This window comes from Pavona decussata, unplaced genomic scaffold (genome assembly GCF_977016875.1).
Source record: "Pavona decussata unplaced genomic scaffold, jaPavDecu1.1 SCAFFOLD_377, whole genome shotgun sequence".
Classification (NCBI taxonomy): domain Eukaryota; kingdom Metazoa; phylum Cnidaria; class Anthozoa; order Scleractinia; family Agariciidae; genus Pavona; species Pavona decussata.
In genome coordinates, this window is record NW_028145752.1 from 354,638 (window position 1) to 373,458 (window position 18,821).

General features: G+C 38.3%; 2 protein-coding genes across 2 annotated transcripts in view; one reads left to right on the forward strand and one right to left on the reverse strand.

Moving 5' to 3' along the window:
- The window catches only part of LOC146452174 (transient receptor potential protein-like), a 63,484-nt gene extending 45,324 nt beyond the window's left edge, over positions 1-18,160 (reverse strand). Inside the window, exons 1-7 of the mRNA XM_085098161.1 lie at positions 18,011-18,160; positions 14,954-15,025; positions 14,573-14,618; positions 12,001-12,056; positions 11,023-11,147; positions 9,031-9,240; positions 5,385-5,550 (exon numbers count right to left, since the gene is read on the reverse strand). Coding sequence (XP_084954287.1) covers positions 5,385-5,550; positions 9,031-9,240; positions 11,023-11,147; positions 12,001-12,056; positions 14,573-14,618; positions 14,954-15,017 — 667 coding nt within the window. The 5' untranslated portion in view covers positions 15,018-15,025; positions 18,011-18,160. The remainder of the gene's footprint in view (positions 1-5,384; positions 5,551-9,030; positions 9,241-11,022; positions 11,148-12,000; positions 12,057-14,572; positions 14,619-14,953; positions 15,026-18,010) is intronic.
- Positions 884-4,226, forward strand: LOC146452177 (uncharacterized). The gene is made up of 3 exons (XM_085098162.1): positions 884-1,427; positions 1,738-1,945; positions 2,367-4,226. Exons 1-3 carry the CDS (start codon positions 1,100-1,102, stop codon positions 2,602-2,604), a joined length of 774 nt encoding a protein of 257 aa, XP_084954288.1. The 5' UTR covers positions 884-1,099; the 3' UTR covers positions 2,605-4,226.
- Positions 18,161-18,821: the final 661 nt, after the last annotated feature.

Here is an 18,821-nt window from a genome sequence, read left to right on the forward strand (position 1 = left end):
AAAAAAATAAATAAAGACTAACACTTTATTTGGCACACCCCGCTGTTCATGCCTGACAAAAGCGCTGCCATGATCTGCTGATATTCATGTCGAAAAACAACTGGATACAAAATATCACAATTTTTTGACTTATTTGTTTATTTACTTATTTCCTTTTTTTTTCCCCGCGTTGGCCACTTTTTCTCTTGGCCCTCCAACCAATTTGGTTTCTTGTATACATTTATATCTGGTTCACCGAGAATTGGAGGATTTGATACTGTCTAAAGAGAACCCTGTGTTTAACTTCGCCTGTTTCAAATCAGATGACCACAAAGATCACTTCTCCCTTAAGTATCTCTTGTAGATCTCACCGGGAATGAGTTTTTGAGTTGCTTTAACGTAACGTCATGTTTTTTGCGATACAAGAAGCATATTCGGAAAACACAGAACAAAAAGTCAAATTTAAAATGAATAGAAAACTAAAACTACAAAATTCATAATAAAGAAATCGTAACTGGAAACTACCGAAGGTTAACACGGACATGGTTTCTGAACCAAGGTTATTTACATACATACATACATACATACATACATACATACATACATACATACATACATACATACATACATACATACATACATACATACATACATACATACATACATACATACATACATACATACATACATACATACATACATACATACATACTTTATTCTTCCCAAATGGACTTTTCAGAATAAACAGGTCATTTACAGATAGAATGACAATAGCTCATGTGAAAAAAAAAGTTAACAAAAAATAGAGTTTAAAGGGCCGTTAACAAGCTAATAGCGGACAATCAAGAAAAGGGGCATAAGACGAAATCGAAAAAAAAGCAACCCAAAAGGACGTTTTGGCTGATGAAGAAACTGACATGTTGAATATATTTAGTTCAGAAACTATCCAAAGCTCCTTAGAGACTGCGAAGTCGACAAAAGACAAGAACGCCATTTATCACGAAGTTAAAGCTCGACTTGAAAGCAAAGGTAAGCTGTTCGATCATTCCATTGTACAATATAAAACACTGGACTAACTAGACTAAAAGTAGCATCGTTCTCACTTTCAGTAGCTTATTAAATGTCTATTTTGACTGCTTCATTTAACACGAGGTATTTTGTTTTATTGAAATCAGGTATCTATAAAGAAGTAACTGCGATTACCAATAAGTTGAAAAAGCTCCTGTACAGACAGGAAAAGGGTAAGTTGAAGAGAAGCGGTAATTCTCGACCGAAAAAGATGTGGAGGTTTCTAGACAAAATGGATCAAATCTACAAAGTGAACCCCTCGGTAAGCCCACCATTTCTCATTGACAGCAGCAGGGATGAAGACCCTCATGATCAAATTTGCACCTCTGTTAAATCAGATGAAGATGTTGAGGATGATAAACACCAGAAGGAGCATGCTGGTGTGTATTTGCCATCAATACTAGTACCAAGTATGTATCGACAAGAGACTATGAGGTAAGAGAGCGAATCCCACATGCCCCTCTTCCTATGCAAATCTTCTTCAATCTTTTTTTGTTTGCGTTGCTATTTTGATGTCGACATCTTATTGGTCGGTTAGAGTGACGTCATTTAATTTTAAACTTAATGGCGGATTATAATTTCCCAAAATAGCACGGCGCGAACTGAAAAAAGATTGAAAATAATTATCATGGGGCACAGAGATTCGCTCTCTTAACTCATAGTCTCTTGGTATCGATTGTCCTTTTATAGACACTGAAACATTGCCAGTGGAAGGAAACAGCAAAAGTAATGGTGATTTTGGGAAAGGATCAAAGTTGGGCATTGCAGATGAACAAGAAAGAAAGAGCAGAAGAAATGTAACAGGAGCTTCATCTAAAGTCGAAAAGACAAAGATGGAAAGATCCCTTGATGTGATATGTTCTAGTCCATTGCAATCCTCTGAAGCTGATATGAAAAGGTAATGTTGACTGCTGTTAAAATGTTATTGAAAAATTAACTTGATGATGTAGTGTTGATGAAGCTGCGCTTAAATAAGTTATCAAGGTGACAATAAAATTATATGTAAAACACAGTTGGTAATGAAATTTAGAAAGGTGATCAGTTTTGAAACTTTTTACTTGACGTTTGCCATAAACGGAGCTCATGGATAATTCTCACTGGTCTGCCTTCATTTCTTTTAAGTATTTGGGGTAGCCTGTATATTAAAAAATAATTCATTTTTTCAAGATATTGATAATAATTTGGAAATTATCATTCAAACAGTATGTTAAGTTATTTATTTATTGCTTTTTTTAAGAGAAATTGACTGTTTGTATTTTTTGGAAGAAATTCGCTGTTGACACTAATCTGAAAGGGTTGTGATTTTGAATCATTTCCAGATATGAAGAGATTGAAGAAAAAAGACATCAGAGAGAATTAGCCCACAAACTTAAAATGCAGAAGTTAGAATTGGACAGAAGGCGGGAGGAGCGAGAACATGAATTAAAACTTGTGCAAATAATGATGCAATCAAGGGGTTATAATGTGCCATCGGCATTGCCACAACATTATGAAGGGTTGACGAGTACAAATTCCTCCTATTCCAGTGATGGTGACAACTCCTACTTTCAGTTGTGAGTTGCCGGGTGTTATCACTGTTGCACAAGTGTTCACTTCCGACAGTTGCGTTCAATGTTGATATTTTATATTTAATTTAGTTTTTGTAACTTGAAATCAGATGGGAAATTATTTATTGAATTACTACCATAGTCTCTGTATTGTTAATATGTTTGAGGCAGCTTTAAAAGTAAATGCATAACTCGATTTGTTTTTTCTTCTCAAAATGCTCATTTTTAATCAAACATGAACAGGGTTTTTTTAAACAGCAACTATTTCCATGCATAACAATTAAGTCAAATGATTATGGCAATAAAAAACAAATGACCTTCTCTATGTCCAAGTTTGTAAAACCTCATGAAGACGTTGACTGTGCTGTTTGGAAACCTATTTCAGAGAGCTCCTGTGCTCTGTCATTCAGGGGTCATAAAATACGCCGCAAGGGTATCCCGGACATCTGACCCAGCTTGGTCTCCAATCCCTGGCCCATCTGCGGCAGTGACATCATCTTCAAACCCTTGCTGTAACCATTCTTCAAAGCAGGGTTCATTTTGCATCTCGCAAATGTTGTGAATAGCACATGAGGCTGCAACAACCTTAATCACTCCCTCGATGTCGATATCAACACGCTTCGTGAACCGTCTAAACCTACCTTTCCAGCGGCCAAATGTGTTTTCCTCAGTCATGCGGGCTCGGCTTAAACGGTAAGCGCCTCTGAATACGTGGGGTGTTGATGTTTTCAGGGTAACCTTCTATCAGCCAACTCAACAGAGGGTATGCTGGGTCTCCCAATATCATAGGATGGATTTGCTTGCCAATAATGACCGCTTTTAGATCTGTTGGAAACAGCTGGCCGCTACACCCAAGAGTATACAGCTCTGAGTTTGAGAATACCCTAGCGTCGTGCACACGTCCTTGCCAGCCTACCACAACGTCCCTGAATAAGTATTTGTCATCTACAAGGGCTTGCATTACAACACTGTGATATGATTTCCTGTTCACGTAGGCTGCATGGTCTTTTTGTGGAGTCGCAATTGGAATGTGTGTTCCGTCGACTGCACCTGCACACATCGGGAAACCCCATTTATCTTTGTATGATCTAATAATGCGGAGGAGTTCGTCACCCTTAGCAATTGTGAGATATCTGGATTTTAATTTTCTTAAGATAGCATCTGCAACTTCACGAATGCAAATAGAAACAACTGCCCTGGAAACCCCAAATAGGTTAGCTAGAGGCCGATATCCGTCAGTTGAGGCTATAAAATACAGAAACAAGGCAATCTTCTTTCTCACCTCAACGGCATTCTGTATTACAGTATCTTGACGTACTATGTCCATTCGCAGTTCATCAACAAGGAAGTGGAACGTGTTCCTGGAGATACGGAAGTTTCTGTACCATTCATCGTCAGAGTAAGTGTCGCATGCCAGGTAGAACGAAGCACTTGTACGTTTCTTCTGCCAAATTGTTCTTTCTACAGTGGAATGCCCGATTACGAATGCTAGAAGAACTACCATGAACTTAAATTTTCGTTTCCGACGAAATCTTTCTTCCAGGCATATTTCAGTTTCGCATTGCTTCAAAAGAGGTCGACTTGATTTCCTTCTGGACAGCAAACGCAACAGATAAAGTGACCATCCATCGTCATCCATCGTCTGTCGCCATATTGCTTCACGAGCATGTGCGGTTCAAACGAAAGACACTGATCTACTGATTCATGCGGGCTCAATCATGTCCGGTCCCTAAAATGTTGCCGTGTAAACAGCCCTTGCCATTCCACCAACGTTTAGGGGACCAGTGCCTCTTTTTATCGGTGCCGTTCTCTGATATTTCTCGTATAAACGGTAAAAAAGTCTTGGACCGGTTCTTGTTTCTCTCCGAGCCGTTCCTCCTTTTCTGTCGTGTAAACGCGCCTAAAATATCCGTGCTGTTTTGGGTCCATAGGCGCTTTTAGACCCAAAACAGCAGGGGTATTTCTTTACAAAAAAATTACGGGTACCGTACCATTTTTCAACGGGCCCGTACCATTTTTACCTGTCGTGTAGACGGCCCTTAAACCGGCCGTACACACCAAGGAACAATAAAGTAATAAAGAAGGCCGTTTATTTTGTATTATTGTTAGTTTACCTCCGGCTACTCAGTCCAGCGAGAATCTAAATAATATAGCCAAATTTTCGTTTAAATGCCCCGAAATTTCCCTTTAGTGCGCAGGACAACTGAAGAAGTCATAACGGCAAAGATAAATACATTTTACTTTGAATTACTTTAGATATAGTATACCATTACGGTTCTAGTAAATAGTACGTATGGACTACCTGTGCGGTTAAATAAACGTATGTCCGAAATCCTCCAATTCAAAGTAAACCCTCTATAAGTGTACATATTTAAGAAATTAAATTGGTGAAATGAAAAGGTAGGCCAACATGTATGGAGTAGGAGTCGTGCATACCTCCCACCTTTTGGTTGTTGCTTTAGATGCATGACAACGGAAATTATGGCTTTAACAGGGCCGAGTTCGGATGCATTACAGCTGCATTTCAATAATTTTTGTTGACACCCACATTTGCTGTGGAACAAATTCCCCTCTGAAATCATTCAAATGGATGTATAAGCAACAGACGTATTTTTAGCCAGTGTCCATTCATCGACGTTCAAATCATAGCAGTACACGCAGAATGTTTGTCACATGAAACTGAGTCTCCTATAGCTCAGTAGTATTACATGCGTTATATAAGTCTGTAATTATCATACTATATCGGACATAGAAACATGAGCATTAAAATGAGCTGAACATTTGCATTACCTACAGCGAAGACCAAGGAGAAGGAAAGTGGAAAAAGTATGACGTCAAAAAGACACCATATGCTAAGAAACAACCACAGTTTAGGTCTTTCGATTTTCCAACTGCGACCACGAGAGCTGTACCATTTCTCCATTAAAGCACCCTCAATTACAGGATGGTCGCAAAGCTGCAATAGTTGAAAGTTATTTAATGTTCAATGCAGTAGTAAATGCAAATGTAGAAGTAATATATCAAACACAAGAAGGCGTATTTTATCATACGAGAAGTAGTTGAAAATTTACTAGGGTAGTAAAATTTTTGAGGGACAAATTAAATTAGCGAAAAACAAAATGCGCTTTGACTTGTAGCTTTCAAAAGGTGATTCGGACGCTCCCATTAAGCGGTCTTGAAAAATTCGACAATTCATTTTATTTCAAAATTCTTGGTATAGTGTGATAGCCAGCTTTATAAGCTTTAATTTGATATATGGGTTTAGGTATCTACAGGTTAAAGGCTCTCTATAGACCGAGATGCAATGCGCGTTCAGTCGCAAAAAAAATCGTTCTGAATCAGAGCCATCCTTTGGATTTTTAAATACTTAGCGTTCCGTACAGAGAGTTTTATCGTTGTTGTCTAAAAAAACAAAGATATTTTGTTGTTGATCATGATTATAAGCGTTTTTGACCGGCTGAGCAATTGAGCAGTTGAACGATGTGATTGCGAGAATATGGCGGCCTCGACAAATCGTGGTGGAAGGCCTCGGAGACCCGTGCCTGTGAAGGTTATTTATCTACGGGAATCAGTTCGCGACCACTGGAGGAGCCAGAAGGATTCGTTTGGATATTCCAAACTTAGTGAATTTGCAGAATTTTTACTACAGTAAGTGACACTTACAATTTTCTTTGTTTGAATCTCGCTTGTTATGAGCTTTTATTTTGAAACCTTACTCAGGATTCGTACATGTAATTTTGTTTGGAGACTCTTCTTACTGGACAAAATTTAAACCTAACTTAGGTAAAAGAGCCAGCAAATTTGATGAGCATGGAAAGAAAACCAAGAATAACAGTGATTCTAAGAAAACAGAAGTCGTTATTATTTTTAAATGTAACAATAGTTCAGTATAACTGAAATGAAAATGGTTTAATGCCTACATTATTTTGCTTTGAGTCATGTCAGGGGCATAGATAGGAGAGAGTCATAAGCTACCCGTGACCCCCATTGTGAACAAAAACAAAAACCGCGCTGTAAGAGAGCCAGATCCATTGTCATTCACCCAACAATGATACCACAGTTGTATAGGTACTGTATATTGTAAAGAGAAGTCTGATGCAGTTAAAATCATTCTCCACTTTGAAAATCCAGTGCATCTCTTTGCAGCTAATATTTTGCCAGTTTAGGGAGCAGTGGATTATTTGTTCTAAAATATTTGAAACAGACTGCTAATAATCACATACATATTTCTTCCAAAAAGGGTTGGGCTGAATTTTTCAAACCTTTGATAGGCTGAGGAGACATTCCCTCGTCCCTAAGATTCTATCCCCATGTCATAATAAACATTATTTTCAACTGTAACTGAACGAATGCCATGTACCCGCAATCTGCCACTCTTTTTGTGCATAGATAAGCTGATTTGAAAGCAGTTGTGAATATAAGCTGACTTTTGTACAGTAGAAAAAATGCCACATTGCAGGCTTGCCTTTGAATAGCAATTTTATAACTTAATACCATAAAATTCCAAAAATAGGCCACAGGACTTCTCTTTTTCAAAGGACTAGCTCGAGGAGTTTGTCTTCAGAGGGACTTAGAAACAATAGGTTTTTTCTGCATTTCGATTATAAATGGAGGAGCTATTTTTGGAATTTTATGGTAGGTCACTTGAACAAATAGCTATCTGGCTTACAATAACAAAACATCCCACTGTTTTTAGCACATGCTTTAGGCTATATTTACATGGTACCGGACCAGATCCACCGCTGTTTACATGGAGCCCCACACCATTTTGGAATCATTCTGGATTAGTTCCGTGTAAACAGAAGCCCTATCCAAATCGTACCGGAGCCACCTGGAACCGGTCACGTGTAAACATAGCCTTAGGAAAATGCCATGGTCGGTATTTTCAGTACTTATTCAGCTCTGAAGCCCATGTATACATTGTCAGGTGCTGGATACTGAGCACGGATGCTTTCTGTTACAGATAAACAAGATCCATCGATAAGTCTAAAATGATGAGCATAAAATATTTTTCTCATCTGAATTTCTCTACGCGCATTTTCAATGTCCCGTCTTTGTCTTTCTAATGAGCTTGTTGGCAAGCCTTCCCTGGACACAGTTTGGATATTCTACAAAAATAACGGAGGTAACAACAACATTTTATAATGAAAGTCTTCTTTTAAGATAGCTTTAGCCGCGACCTGTTCCTTGCTTTTGCTTCGTTTTTCAAGCAGACTTGCATTTGCAGTACGTTCTGCTGGGCTGAGGTGGCTGAGACGATCGCGAAGGCTGAGGATCTGGTGAATCTTCTTCTTCTTCGATCTGGCGACAAATGCGAACGTCGAAATGAATTCAAATGAGGGGTTTTTTTTTAAAGTCGTTTTTGAAGCGAAAACTCAACTAAACAAAACTTACCAGACTTCCGTAGTTGTTTACGCGTGGTAGTGGTTGCTCACCCATCGAAATTTCAAGGTCTGGCATGACTTTCTGTTAACGCGCGCTTTCCTCCACGCTTAGGCCGCTTTTACTGAAAATTCTGACAGTGGATCAAAACAATAACAGACGCGCGCGTTGCATCTTGGTCGACAGAGAGTCTTTAAACTGGACGCGCTACATCGCTTGGACGCGAGACACCTCGAGGTTTTTGGATATCTGATGAAACACACTTTCGAGTCCTTGATATGGCTTCTCAATAATTCTGAAAGAAATTCAAGGCTAATGTTGGCAAAATGTTACGGTAATTAGGAACACATATTCAAACCACGGTCACAGTAGTGATTTTCTTTGTTTTCTCTGATCTTGATGAATTATTAATGAGTCTGAGAAGTAATACATGTATACCAAACACGAGAAGGTATGTTCTATCACATATCCAAATACTGAGAAGTAGGTTGAGAAAACGAGGCGCAGCCGAGTTTTTCTAAACGACTTCGAGGTTTTTGGATATCTGATGAAACACACTTTTGAGTGTCCGAAATGGCTTCTCAAATGATCAATAATTCATGGCGAAATTCAAAGCTAAAGTTGGCAAAATGTTATGGTAATTAGGGACACATATTCAAACCACGGTCACTGCAGTGATTTTCTTTGTTTTCTCTTGATGAATTATTAATGAGTTTGAGAATTCAACTTCTCAAACTCATTAATACTTCATCAAGCCAAAACAAAGCAAATCACTACCGTGAAGGAGGTTTAGAAATGTGACCTTAATTATCATAAAATTTTGTGAACTTCTGCTTCGAATTTCTCCAACAATTATCAATAGTTTGAGAAGCTATATCAAGCACTCGAAAGAGGTTTTCCTCTTATTTCCAAACCCCTCGAAGTTGTTTAAAAAATCTCGGCTATGCCTCGTTTTTCCAAGCTACTTGTGTTTTGAAATCGGAGAAAACACTCTTCCTCGTGTTTGATATATTTCTTCAAGCCTCTTGAGTTATATCGACACTAAAGGAATTACCTTCTTCTGTTGTAGCTTAATTGCAGTCTCCAAAATTAAAGGTACGTTTAATTTAGGATTATATGCAAACTCCCGATGTTGATAGGGATAACCATGTTTCAAAGGATCCAGGAAACGTAACGTAAACTCTTCCACGCGTTTAGCCAGCTCAACGAAATCATCCTTATCAGGCTCATTTTTGTCTGCCCGTTCACGGAGCTTTTCAGTGACCTAAAGAATTAGAAAACTTAACTTCAACTTCATCTCCAAGTGCGTTATTTATTTCTGTCGTGTGGCTGCAAATTATAGCATTTTAACAATAATAAGAAAAGGAAAAGGATGATATCAGTGGAGAGGAGGCCTAAATAAAAGTATGAAACTAATTAAGGCTCGCTTAAACGGTTTCAACATTTGCCCAACATTCGTTCGACAAAAGTTGAACGGATGTTGGGCAAATGTTGGATAAATGGAGTGCTCAAACGGTTTCAACGCCATTCAACATTTTCGAGAACACTAGAAATTTTGAAGCGGTGTTGAATGAAAGTTTAAACCAATTTAAATTTGATTCAACAGGCTTTCAACATTATTTTACGCCTTTAACAATGTTAAGCGACGCCCTCAACATTTCGTTCAACAGCTATGTTGAACGCATGTTTAAGCAAATGTTGAAACTGTTTACACGGGCCATTACACTAATGGAATTGGACACTCAGATAATATCTAATCCGTAGGATACAATACTTTACAGATTTAATACATACAATTCAAATTATGAATACTAGAATGATCATTGAAGTTATAAACGCAACTTAAGCATGTCACCTCACTCATTCACTCTTTGTTCCGCCGTTCATCTCATCAAATCACCAGCTCCCGGTTGGCTTGCTAGCTCAACTGGTAAAGCAATGCACCGGCATCGCAGAGGTCATGGGTTCGAATTGCGTTCAAGCCTGATTTTTAGGCTTTTTTTTTTTTCGCGCTACGGGAGACTCGCAGCAGTTTTTCTGGGCTAGGGGTGGAGGTTTTAAAATTGCAACCACGCATAGAAGATAAACTTTGATCTCCTTCATACTATATCATCTTTTCAACATATGATCAAAGTTAACTTGTTCATCATTTGCAAGCAGCAACTGTTACCATAGTGACAGTAGCGCATAGCCTCCCATTTTGAATAATGTCGATTATCTCGAGATCTAGTCAGACACTTTATGACGAAACTTTATGGGCCACTTATTTAAACAAAGTCTAACTTAGGCCGCGGCTTAAGACAATCAGTGGGCCTCCAAATCTATTCATAGATGTTTTATTTTGAGAACATAAATAGTTTTCTAGTCTGGGATGCAAGCCTTCTTGCTATCGTCAGCAGCAGCCAATGTTTAGATATGATTGGTGGCAAAATGGAAAACGGCTTAGAACGTGATTTTGTTAAACACCGTCTAAACTATCTTTTAATAACTGACCCTATGGATTTAAACTGTTCTGCACGCGGCGACTTTGAACCTATTTTATTGATATTCGATTAAACGCCATGAAACTCAGGTGGGTGGGTTTAAAAACACCTTGGCCATCCCCCACTGGGTATCAGTTTGTCTCTCGTACCCATTGCTGATTGTGCGAGAAGGTCGACAATGTCGCCCATGGATTCCGTTGTGGTAATTTAGCGGCGCTCTGTTGCAAGCTCTAAAGTGGTGATATGGTATGTGCGAATGGTTTTCACAAAGACATCCTTATGTTAGTATATGTAAACACATGAGGCAGAGTAGAATTATGGGTCAAATTTTTGCAGGTATTTTCCAAGTATACCCAAATTGCCCAAATTGCTCAACAACGAGGGCAGTTTCCGAAATTTTTGAAAACGCAAGCAGAAAACTAATCCTTAATTCTACGAGGACTCGTTGCCATTACGTTTTAACACATGAAGGACAAACTTTTCTTAAAACCATTGAAGTTTTTCGTTAAACAGTCAGCCCCGGAACAGTCATGTAGGATCATATTTTCAGTTAGGCGTCTTACCTCCATAGCCAATAACAAGGGATTTTCTCCAGAATTCATTAGAGCCGTTGCTGTCACTCTTTCTTTGACAATTTCATATCTTTCTTTTCCTGCTATCTCTAATAATGACTGGTAATCCCCGATACCTCCAAATGAGAAAAATATTCGTAGAAATATTCATGATATTATACATTAATAGCTATAAGCAGGACTCAGTTCAGACGCGATTTCGCATGAGGCAATTAACAACGTGGAAGAAAGATGCTTGGTGGTATATGTGTGCATCAATTGCGCAAGAGTTTAATAACTCTCTTTACTGCTCAGAAAACGTAATGGAAGAAGAAAATATCTCAAAGATGTAATCGTTTGGGAAAATCCAAACTCTGAATTTTTGTGACCCGATCTCAGATTATATATACGAAAACGGGTTTCAAATCCGAGAAATCAGTCTCTCGGAAGGATTTTTTAGCCTAATCTAAAGCCGGTCAATTTCTTGAGATATGTTTTTGTGTGAAATCTGAAGAAAAGCGGTGGCAATCGAATTTTAGGCGTTCGCATGTGTTTAGCGTCTGCTTTTACTTATGCGCAATGTCTAACCGGCGCGCTTTGTTTACTGCATACAAGATAAGTTACAACAGTTCATTTATCATCAAGGCTCCTTTTTATTTTGACCGGCCAGAACACGGATCGAAATGTAATCACTTTGTAACTTGTTTCTACAAAATGCTTTGGAATTAGAAAACAAATAGTTGTAAGCCTGAAATTTGTAGTCTATCCCAGGCAAAATTGTGATGCGAAGTACAAATTTAAGAACAAACGTACTCTTGGATAAACTGACTTTTTGGGAGGAAAATTTAATCCAAGAAGTACGGATCACTCGGATTTTCCCAAACGAAAACACCCTTTGAATTAATAAATTGGTGTAAAATGGACGTTATTGTTTGTTTAAAAAATAAATATTGTCAGCTTATTTATTTATTTATTTACTTATTTATTTACCTGAGTCGTACTGTTCCTCGGGTACTTCTGTAAGTTCAATGTTCTCTTGAGAGGACCTAGAAAGCGCAGAATAAGTGCGAGTGATATTCAGGGGACTATCGATTGAGAAATCCGGTTTTCGGATATCCCAATAGGTTGTTTTCATTGCCGCCATGCTGGTGGACAAAACAAAAGAAAATTTGCCCACATAGTTTGCATAAAAATGGTAGTTATCTTCCCGAGGAGAAAACTCTTATTGTTCCTGTCCACCAACATGGCCGCCATGACGTCACATGCAAACCATCAATAAATAATGGTAAAAATCTAAAAACGTATTACAAAACACTGAGATCCTTCCTCGACATGGATTTCTCAACTAACAAATTGAAATCCAGTTTTATCGATTTACTTATTTTCCTTTCATTTTGGAAGGGGGAGAAGAGGGCGGGGGTGATTAGTTTGAAAGGGGATTACCAAAACTATTTTCATGTACAGAGGTCTTTACTTGTGCATTTGCACGCTGAAGCTCTGAAGCCATTTAGGCGAAGAAAGAGTAGATAACAACAGCTTCTCGTTTTTCGGGATTGAAATAATGGTTGAGAGCAGTGTTTTTACATCCATAAATCACATGTTTCTTTTTAATTATTGCTCATGGGTAACAGTCATTTTACACAATAATAGGGTGTTTCCAATCCACTACAGAGGACACGAAGCAGTTTAAACACCAAGGTGGAGGCTCCTAAAGTTGCAAACTATTATTATTATTATTATTATTATTATTATTATTATTATTATTATTATTATTATTATTATTATTGAGGATACCCCGTTTTCATAATGCAACTTTTCTCTGCGTCAAATTCCGAATTTCCAATAGGATTTTGTGTTCTTTTGGAAATCCTAGATCCGGAATATTAAATTTGCCAATTGATAGCACCGCTATTAGTCATTCATCCGCTCTTGACTCTAGACTTTCAAACTGTTCGAACAACTCAAGTAACTCGATATTTAATTTGGGGGTTACGTAGGCGTCTGATGTGCTTTGACTTAACACGAAGACTGTTTGAGAGCAATTAAAGTTTTATGAACGATTTTCGGATGAAATACAGTGCCGATACTCTGATAAGGACTGGCCTACCGCTCCTTGGAAATTTTAAACCCTTGAGATAAATTGATTTCACCCCGAGCGCCTTCCCAAAATGATGGCATTACGGGCTGATAGCTCAATGATTAATAAACTTCAGGAGCTAATATTAGGACAAAAGAGAGTGGTAGTTCCATCACAGGCAGCCCAAGCTTGCGTCACTAGAGAGGGTGTAATAATTAATTAATAGCGGAACGACGAACGTTTGAGTGCAAGCGGTATTGGGTTACAGGACCAAAGCCCCGCGACCATCTTCAAAATCACCAGGTCTTACTCTTAGAGAAAAGACACGATAGTGGAATCGAAAGCAGAGAATGCTCATTTCCAGCCAAGTGCGTGGGGATTTTTGACGACGAATCATTTCCCGAGGTTTGTAAATCATAGGGCTGGGATTGATTTTTAAGGCGCAAACCACCTCTGAGCGGACTACGCGAGCTTACGGGCGAAATTCGACTGTGCTGCCTTGACTCCGTCTTATGAAGGAAATGGCAGTGATTTCCAGGAATGCCCGAAACAGTAAAATGAGCACCAAAACGCACAAAAATACATCAGAGGTGAGTAAGTTTTATTCATTTTACTAAATGAAACTTAAATTTAGCGTTTTAAAAGATTCATAATCGACAGTATTTTATTTTCCATTCGAAGTCTTATAACGCGTTTAAATTCTCACCGGCTGCCTGTAACCCAATGCCGCTTGCACTCAAAGGTCATCGTTTCGCTCGCAATTAATTATTATACGCTCTCTAGTGACGCGAGGCTGCCAGTGGTTCCATGAACTTTGAATTTTGTTACAATGTGTCCGATTATACCGCCTGCAACACAAAATATTTTATTCATCACAGCGTGTGCAGTATCCCTAGAGCATGATGTACGTCAAAAACATTTTAAAATAATTTATTCAAGATGGAGTAGAAATGATACACATTTTCCCACCAGACCAACGAAAAAATCTGGACACCTTTCCTATTGGTCACATACGACACCCAAGAAATCACAGGATTTCCAGCGGAATAGGTTGCGTTCAACGTTAGGAGAACGAAAAGAGATGACTTATGTACTCGAGGGAGAGCTCATGCACTAAAAAAATTACATTAACAATGATGGTATTCAAGGCCTTATGAAACCTATGTGACTGTATATCCTAGAAATATTTTTTTTGTCCCAGTGAGTGGTTCTTTTTTAAGCTCCGAAGCGAGTTACATCTTACTTATTACATTTCCAAAACAAATAGGCCGACAAGGATTGATAAACTTGGCAGTAAAAAATATTCCTCTCATGGCAGTTGTTTTGCCGATTTTGACATTTCGAAGTACCAAAATCTATCTCAAAAGCATAATATTTCGTACGGCAAAGTGGTGAGTATGCGTTTGTCGGACGACGCCTACTTATACAAACAGCTCGGTGGCCAATTTTCAATCGCCATAATTAGCTATTTCTAGGCATTATTACCTGCCAGTCTCCTCTTTGGAATCGTCTCGTGTTTCATTTAAAGGTACTAAAAGAACAAATAAAACAACACTGAGCACTTAACAAGTAATGACTACAGATTGCTTGAAGATGCAACTTGTGATGCAAGTAAAAAAAGGGCATAGATGGGCGACGGGAAAGGCCCAAGAAGACCTTTCATAACGTAGTCCCGCCTTCCGCTCCAACCGGAACGTGCTCCCTTTCCCTCATCCCCTAGCCAATGAGAAAATCAATCCATATTGGAAAAAAAAGTTTCACATTGCCCCCACTTCCGCCACGGCTTAGGGATCCGTAGAGTTCCCGCCCCTGTTTTTGTTTGTTTTGTCCTAGGATCATACCCCCTGTTTGCACCTACTAACATACCAGTGTCTTGATCATGATTATCTTCTGTTGTTAAAACCGCCTCGTAGTCGTTGCCTTCTGCCATACTGTTGCCTTGAATAGAAAGACAAAAGTCTTAAAATCTACATACTGTAGTTAAAACCTGGCTAAAATAAATTTATATCAGTTTTATCCCTATAGACTGGGCTTTTTTCCTTTCTTTAGGGGCCGGGATGGGTGGGGTAGGAGATCTCATGCCTTCATAACTGCGCAAGTATAAAAGCTATGACATTGAGTCTTTGAGGATAGATAGTTCGTCCAAAGATGCTTCCTCTGAGGTCCATAACGGGACATGATAACGTCACATGACTTCGTAATTACCTCATGATTGCCAAATTGCGGTCAGCTTGGATCCGCAATCTTGGTTTTCTGGATTTCCTCAAAACCGCAGGTAAGAGCCGAAATCGAACGAAAAGAAATCAACACCAGCAAACGAAGAACAATATGAGCTAAGAACATAAAGATTACAGTGAAAAAGTAATTTTTCTTCATTTTAAAAATGGGATTTGCCATTTTTTTTTAAAAATAACTGCTTGTCATAAATTGGTTACGATGGTAACATCACAGTCAGTGAACACTAACCAACCACATCAAATTTATGGAGAGGCCTCCCTCGATAACTCTGTGGTATTAAAGTTATAAGACTGGGAGAATTAAATGTGATTGGTAGTGGGAAAGTGATGGCGTCATGCATATGATGTGAGACGTCAACATTGACCAAAAATTAATAGAGGAACTCAAAGTACCATCCAAAAGCAAGCAAGTCGAATTTTTTGCCATCAAAAGCAATACTATTTCTGACAAAAATAAATAAATAAATAAAATGAAACATATGTATGAACTGCGGGTGACAGATTAAATAGAATAAAGACCCTCGCAGTTATTTAGGCAACTTTTTAAAAGCAGTCACGAAAAGAAAGCCTAAAAGAAAAAAAAAATCAGGATTTGTTTTTTAACGGCTTAAGTTCCGTAACTAACTGCGAAGGTCCTCCTTCTATTTACTCTCATAGACGATAGCAACGAGCCAATCAGCGCGCGGGAATTATGACAATTGAAAATTGCTCTAGATAAGACTGTGAATTAACAAACACTAGTGACTCCGCATTACCTTTCATCTCTCGATCGAAACGTGACTTTCGTGACGTTACGTAATTATGTGGTGTGTGTTGTTAGACAAAAAGTGAAGAGAAAAATTAGGCAAACCCGAACTCAAATAAAATAGTAAAATATCTAAGAATAATAATAATAAAAATAAAAAGAGTCACAGGGAAACTAAGCGTCGGAAAGACTAATGAACTTGGCGATTCTACAACCGTATAAAGCACGAAATTTGTCGACATGCAGTTTTTTTTTTGGTCTTTTGGTTCCAATTCCAGGCCCTATTTATTTGAACGATGGGTTTGATTCGCTTACCGAATTCGTTTTCGCAAAATTGTTTACACAAATTTGCAAGCTCAAAGGAACTCATGTTTTAGGCTATTTCTTTAAACCAGATAAATGAGTTTTCTAGCTGATATATGTGTTCTTTCCTTCAGTAATAACAAAAACTTGTAACGTGTTCCTTCTTCATGTTGTAGTCAGTTGTCGGATTAACAACGTTCCTGCCTTTATGAGACATTTTCTATGTTTTAACCGTGAATGACTTACAACATCCAAACCGCAATATTGGAACAACAACCATGAAATGCACACCAAAAGTAAAAGACAAAGAAGGTGGTAGTCATGGTAAAATAAGCTTCATAGAATAATGCGAATGTTATGAATAAATCAGTGAATAATTGCTATTGACAAAGTGACTTTGCACGCAACGTGAATTAGAGCACCATATCAACAATATCGCACTAAAGGCCTATACTTTCACACCTAAGATATTAGATGAAGAAGTTTTATATCCGGCCGACTATTTAGGGCTAGGGTAAGGGTTAAATTAAAGCCTACTTAGTTTGCTGTTTACGGTAATGAATAATTAAACTAACTGACAACATAATGACTAAGCATCTGAGCTGTTTGTTTGAAGCCTCATTAGTATGCTCAATCATATGGGTAACATAATACTAATATGTTGTTCCGTAGACGTGGTATGAATAATAATTAGTAACAACAACTTTTCTAACGGCATTATTAGGTTTTTGCAAAACGTGGTTCGATTTATAATGACAGACAGGACAAAATAAAAAATAATAATGCCTTGTTCATTTGTGCTTGTCCCAATTAATTCTCTCTCCATGCTTGCATTTATCTCTTTCTGCTCTGTTTCGCGTGCGTTTACCTCCGCCTTACGAAAAGCAAGCTTAAAATTTTCCGTCCGAGGTTAAAATTTACTGAAGGGTCGCCTTTGACATGGCGTGGTATAAGAGACGATTATTTTTACTGAGTGACCTTGCACATATAATGATTTAAGAGTAAATGTCAGTAAAAATCAAGGAAATCGTGGCCACGCGACACTGCCTGCAGAGATCAGGGAACGACTGAGATTTAATTTTATCTCGTGGTTATTTTGGTGTTTGTTGGTTTGTTGTACCAGTGTAGACAATACATTTAATATCAATATATACATTTAAAAACCTTTAAAGCGTTGAAAATAGTTTAAAGCCTTTTTTGTACAAACTTTGGCCGAGGAGTTAATTTATTCTAATATGCCTTGTTATGTAGAGTTGTAGATATCAATGGCGCTGAATTGTAATTTTGTCAAACTTTGATCGACGTTCGTGCAAAAGTTCTGCTTGATCCTAAAGATTTAAAACCGTACACCTCAAAATCAATGACTGAACTGTCTTTTGTCAAAGTATCAGAGGATTTGAAAAACTACCGGTCAGCTTTTTTTCTCGCTGAATTTGGATTATTTTAGATTTTTGCGTGACAGAGAAAAGTGTGTCTACTTCATCCGAGCTCAGTTCGCTCACAAACGAGCAGAGATGAAAGCCAATAATTACAATGTTTTGACTGAGGAAGAATCAATGTATTAAAGTGCCATTACGATCAAAATTTTGCATCCCTTGTTTTCTTTAGCTTTGGAAAGTAGAAGTGATAAATACTCACCACGCCAATTTTACATCGAAATTCCAACGGGAAGACGAGTTATTTTAAACGCGAAGTTCAGCTTCGCTGTGCCGCCATTACTCGAACGACAAATGGCCGTGAACTACATAGAGAGCTGGATCTAGTTGCACCGACAGGAATATGACGTCATACGCGCACAACAACATGGCCTGCTTTCGGATGTTCGATCTCGCTGAAAGAAGCCTCTTCTTTTTGTTTTAGTGGCTCAAGGGCCGTCTTCACAACGCACACGTATTGTGGGCATCCGAAGGAAACCTAATGGTGGTTTGAAATACGTCAAAAGGGGGTAATTTCTTCAGACAAATCGTCTTTTTTGTACATCGCACCGAAGTACTTAAGACATATCCTCTCGACGACTTCGACAGCTGCTTCGAGGGAAACTCAAACGCAAGGACTGCCATACAATGCTACTACCTCAATGCTTACTTTTCCAGGGTAAAGCGAGGGACTAAGTGAAGCAATTAGGCCAAGATAACTGATCGGAAATGAACTGTTTTCGTGAATGCGTGCAATGAAAGCAAGTGGCGCGGAGTGGTGGTGTATATGTTTTGTTTATAACTCATTGTAATGCTTTGTTTGTCTAGTGTTCATTACGTCTACTTCCTATAAGTATCATGCTTTGGTAAAATAAAAGTGCGTAGACATCCATTTTCAACTTCAAAATCCTGAAAAAGTGTCAGAACAAACTCGACTGCTTGATCTTCGAGCTGTTGTTTACTCGCGACCTAAAGCCGAAACTGAACAAACAATGCGACTCGATCCGCGCGAAGTTATTTGTTTAATTATTTCA

Coding starts and splice junctions, on each gene's coding strand:
- LOC146452177 (XM_085098162.1), top strand. CDS start 1,100: ATGTCTATTTTGACTGCTTCATTTAACACGAGGTATTTTGTTTTATTG. Junction 1,428..1,737: donor ACACCAGAAGGAGCATGCTG/GTGTGTATTTGC, acceptor GTCCTTTTATAG/ACACTGAAACATTGCCAGTG. Junction 1,946..2,366: donor TCTGAAGCTGATATGAAAAG/GTAATGTTGACT, acceptor AATCATTTCCAG/ATATGAAGAGATTGAAGAAA.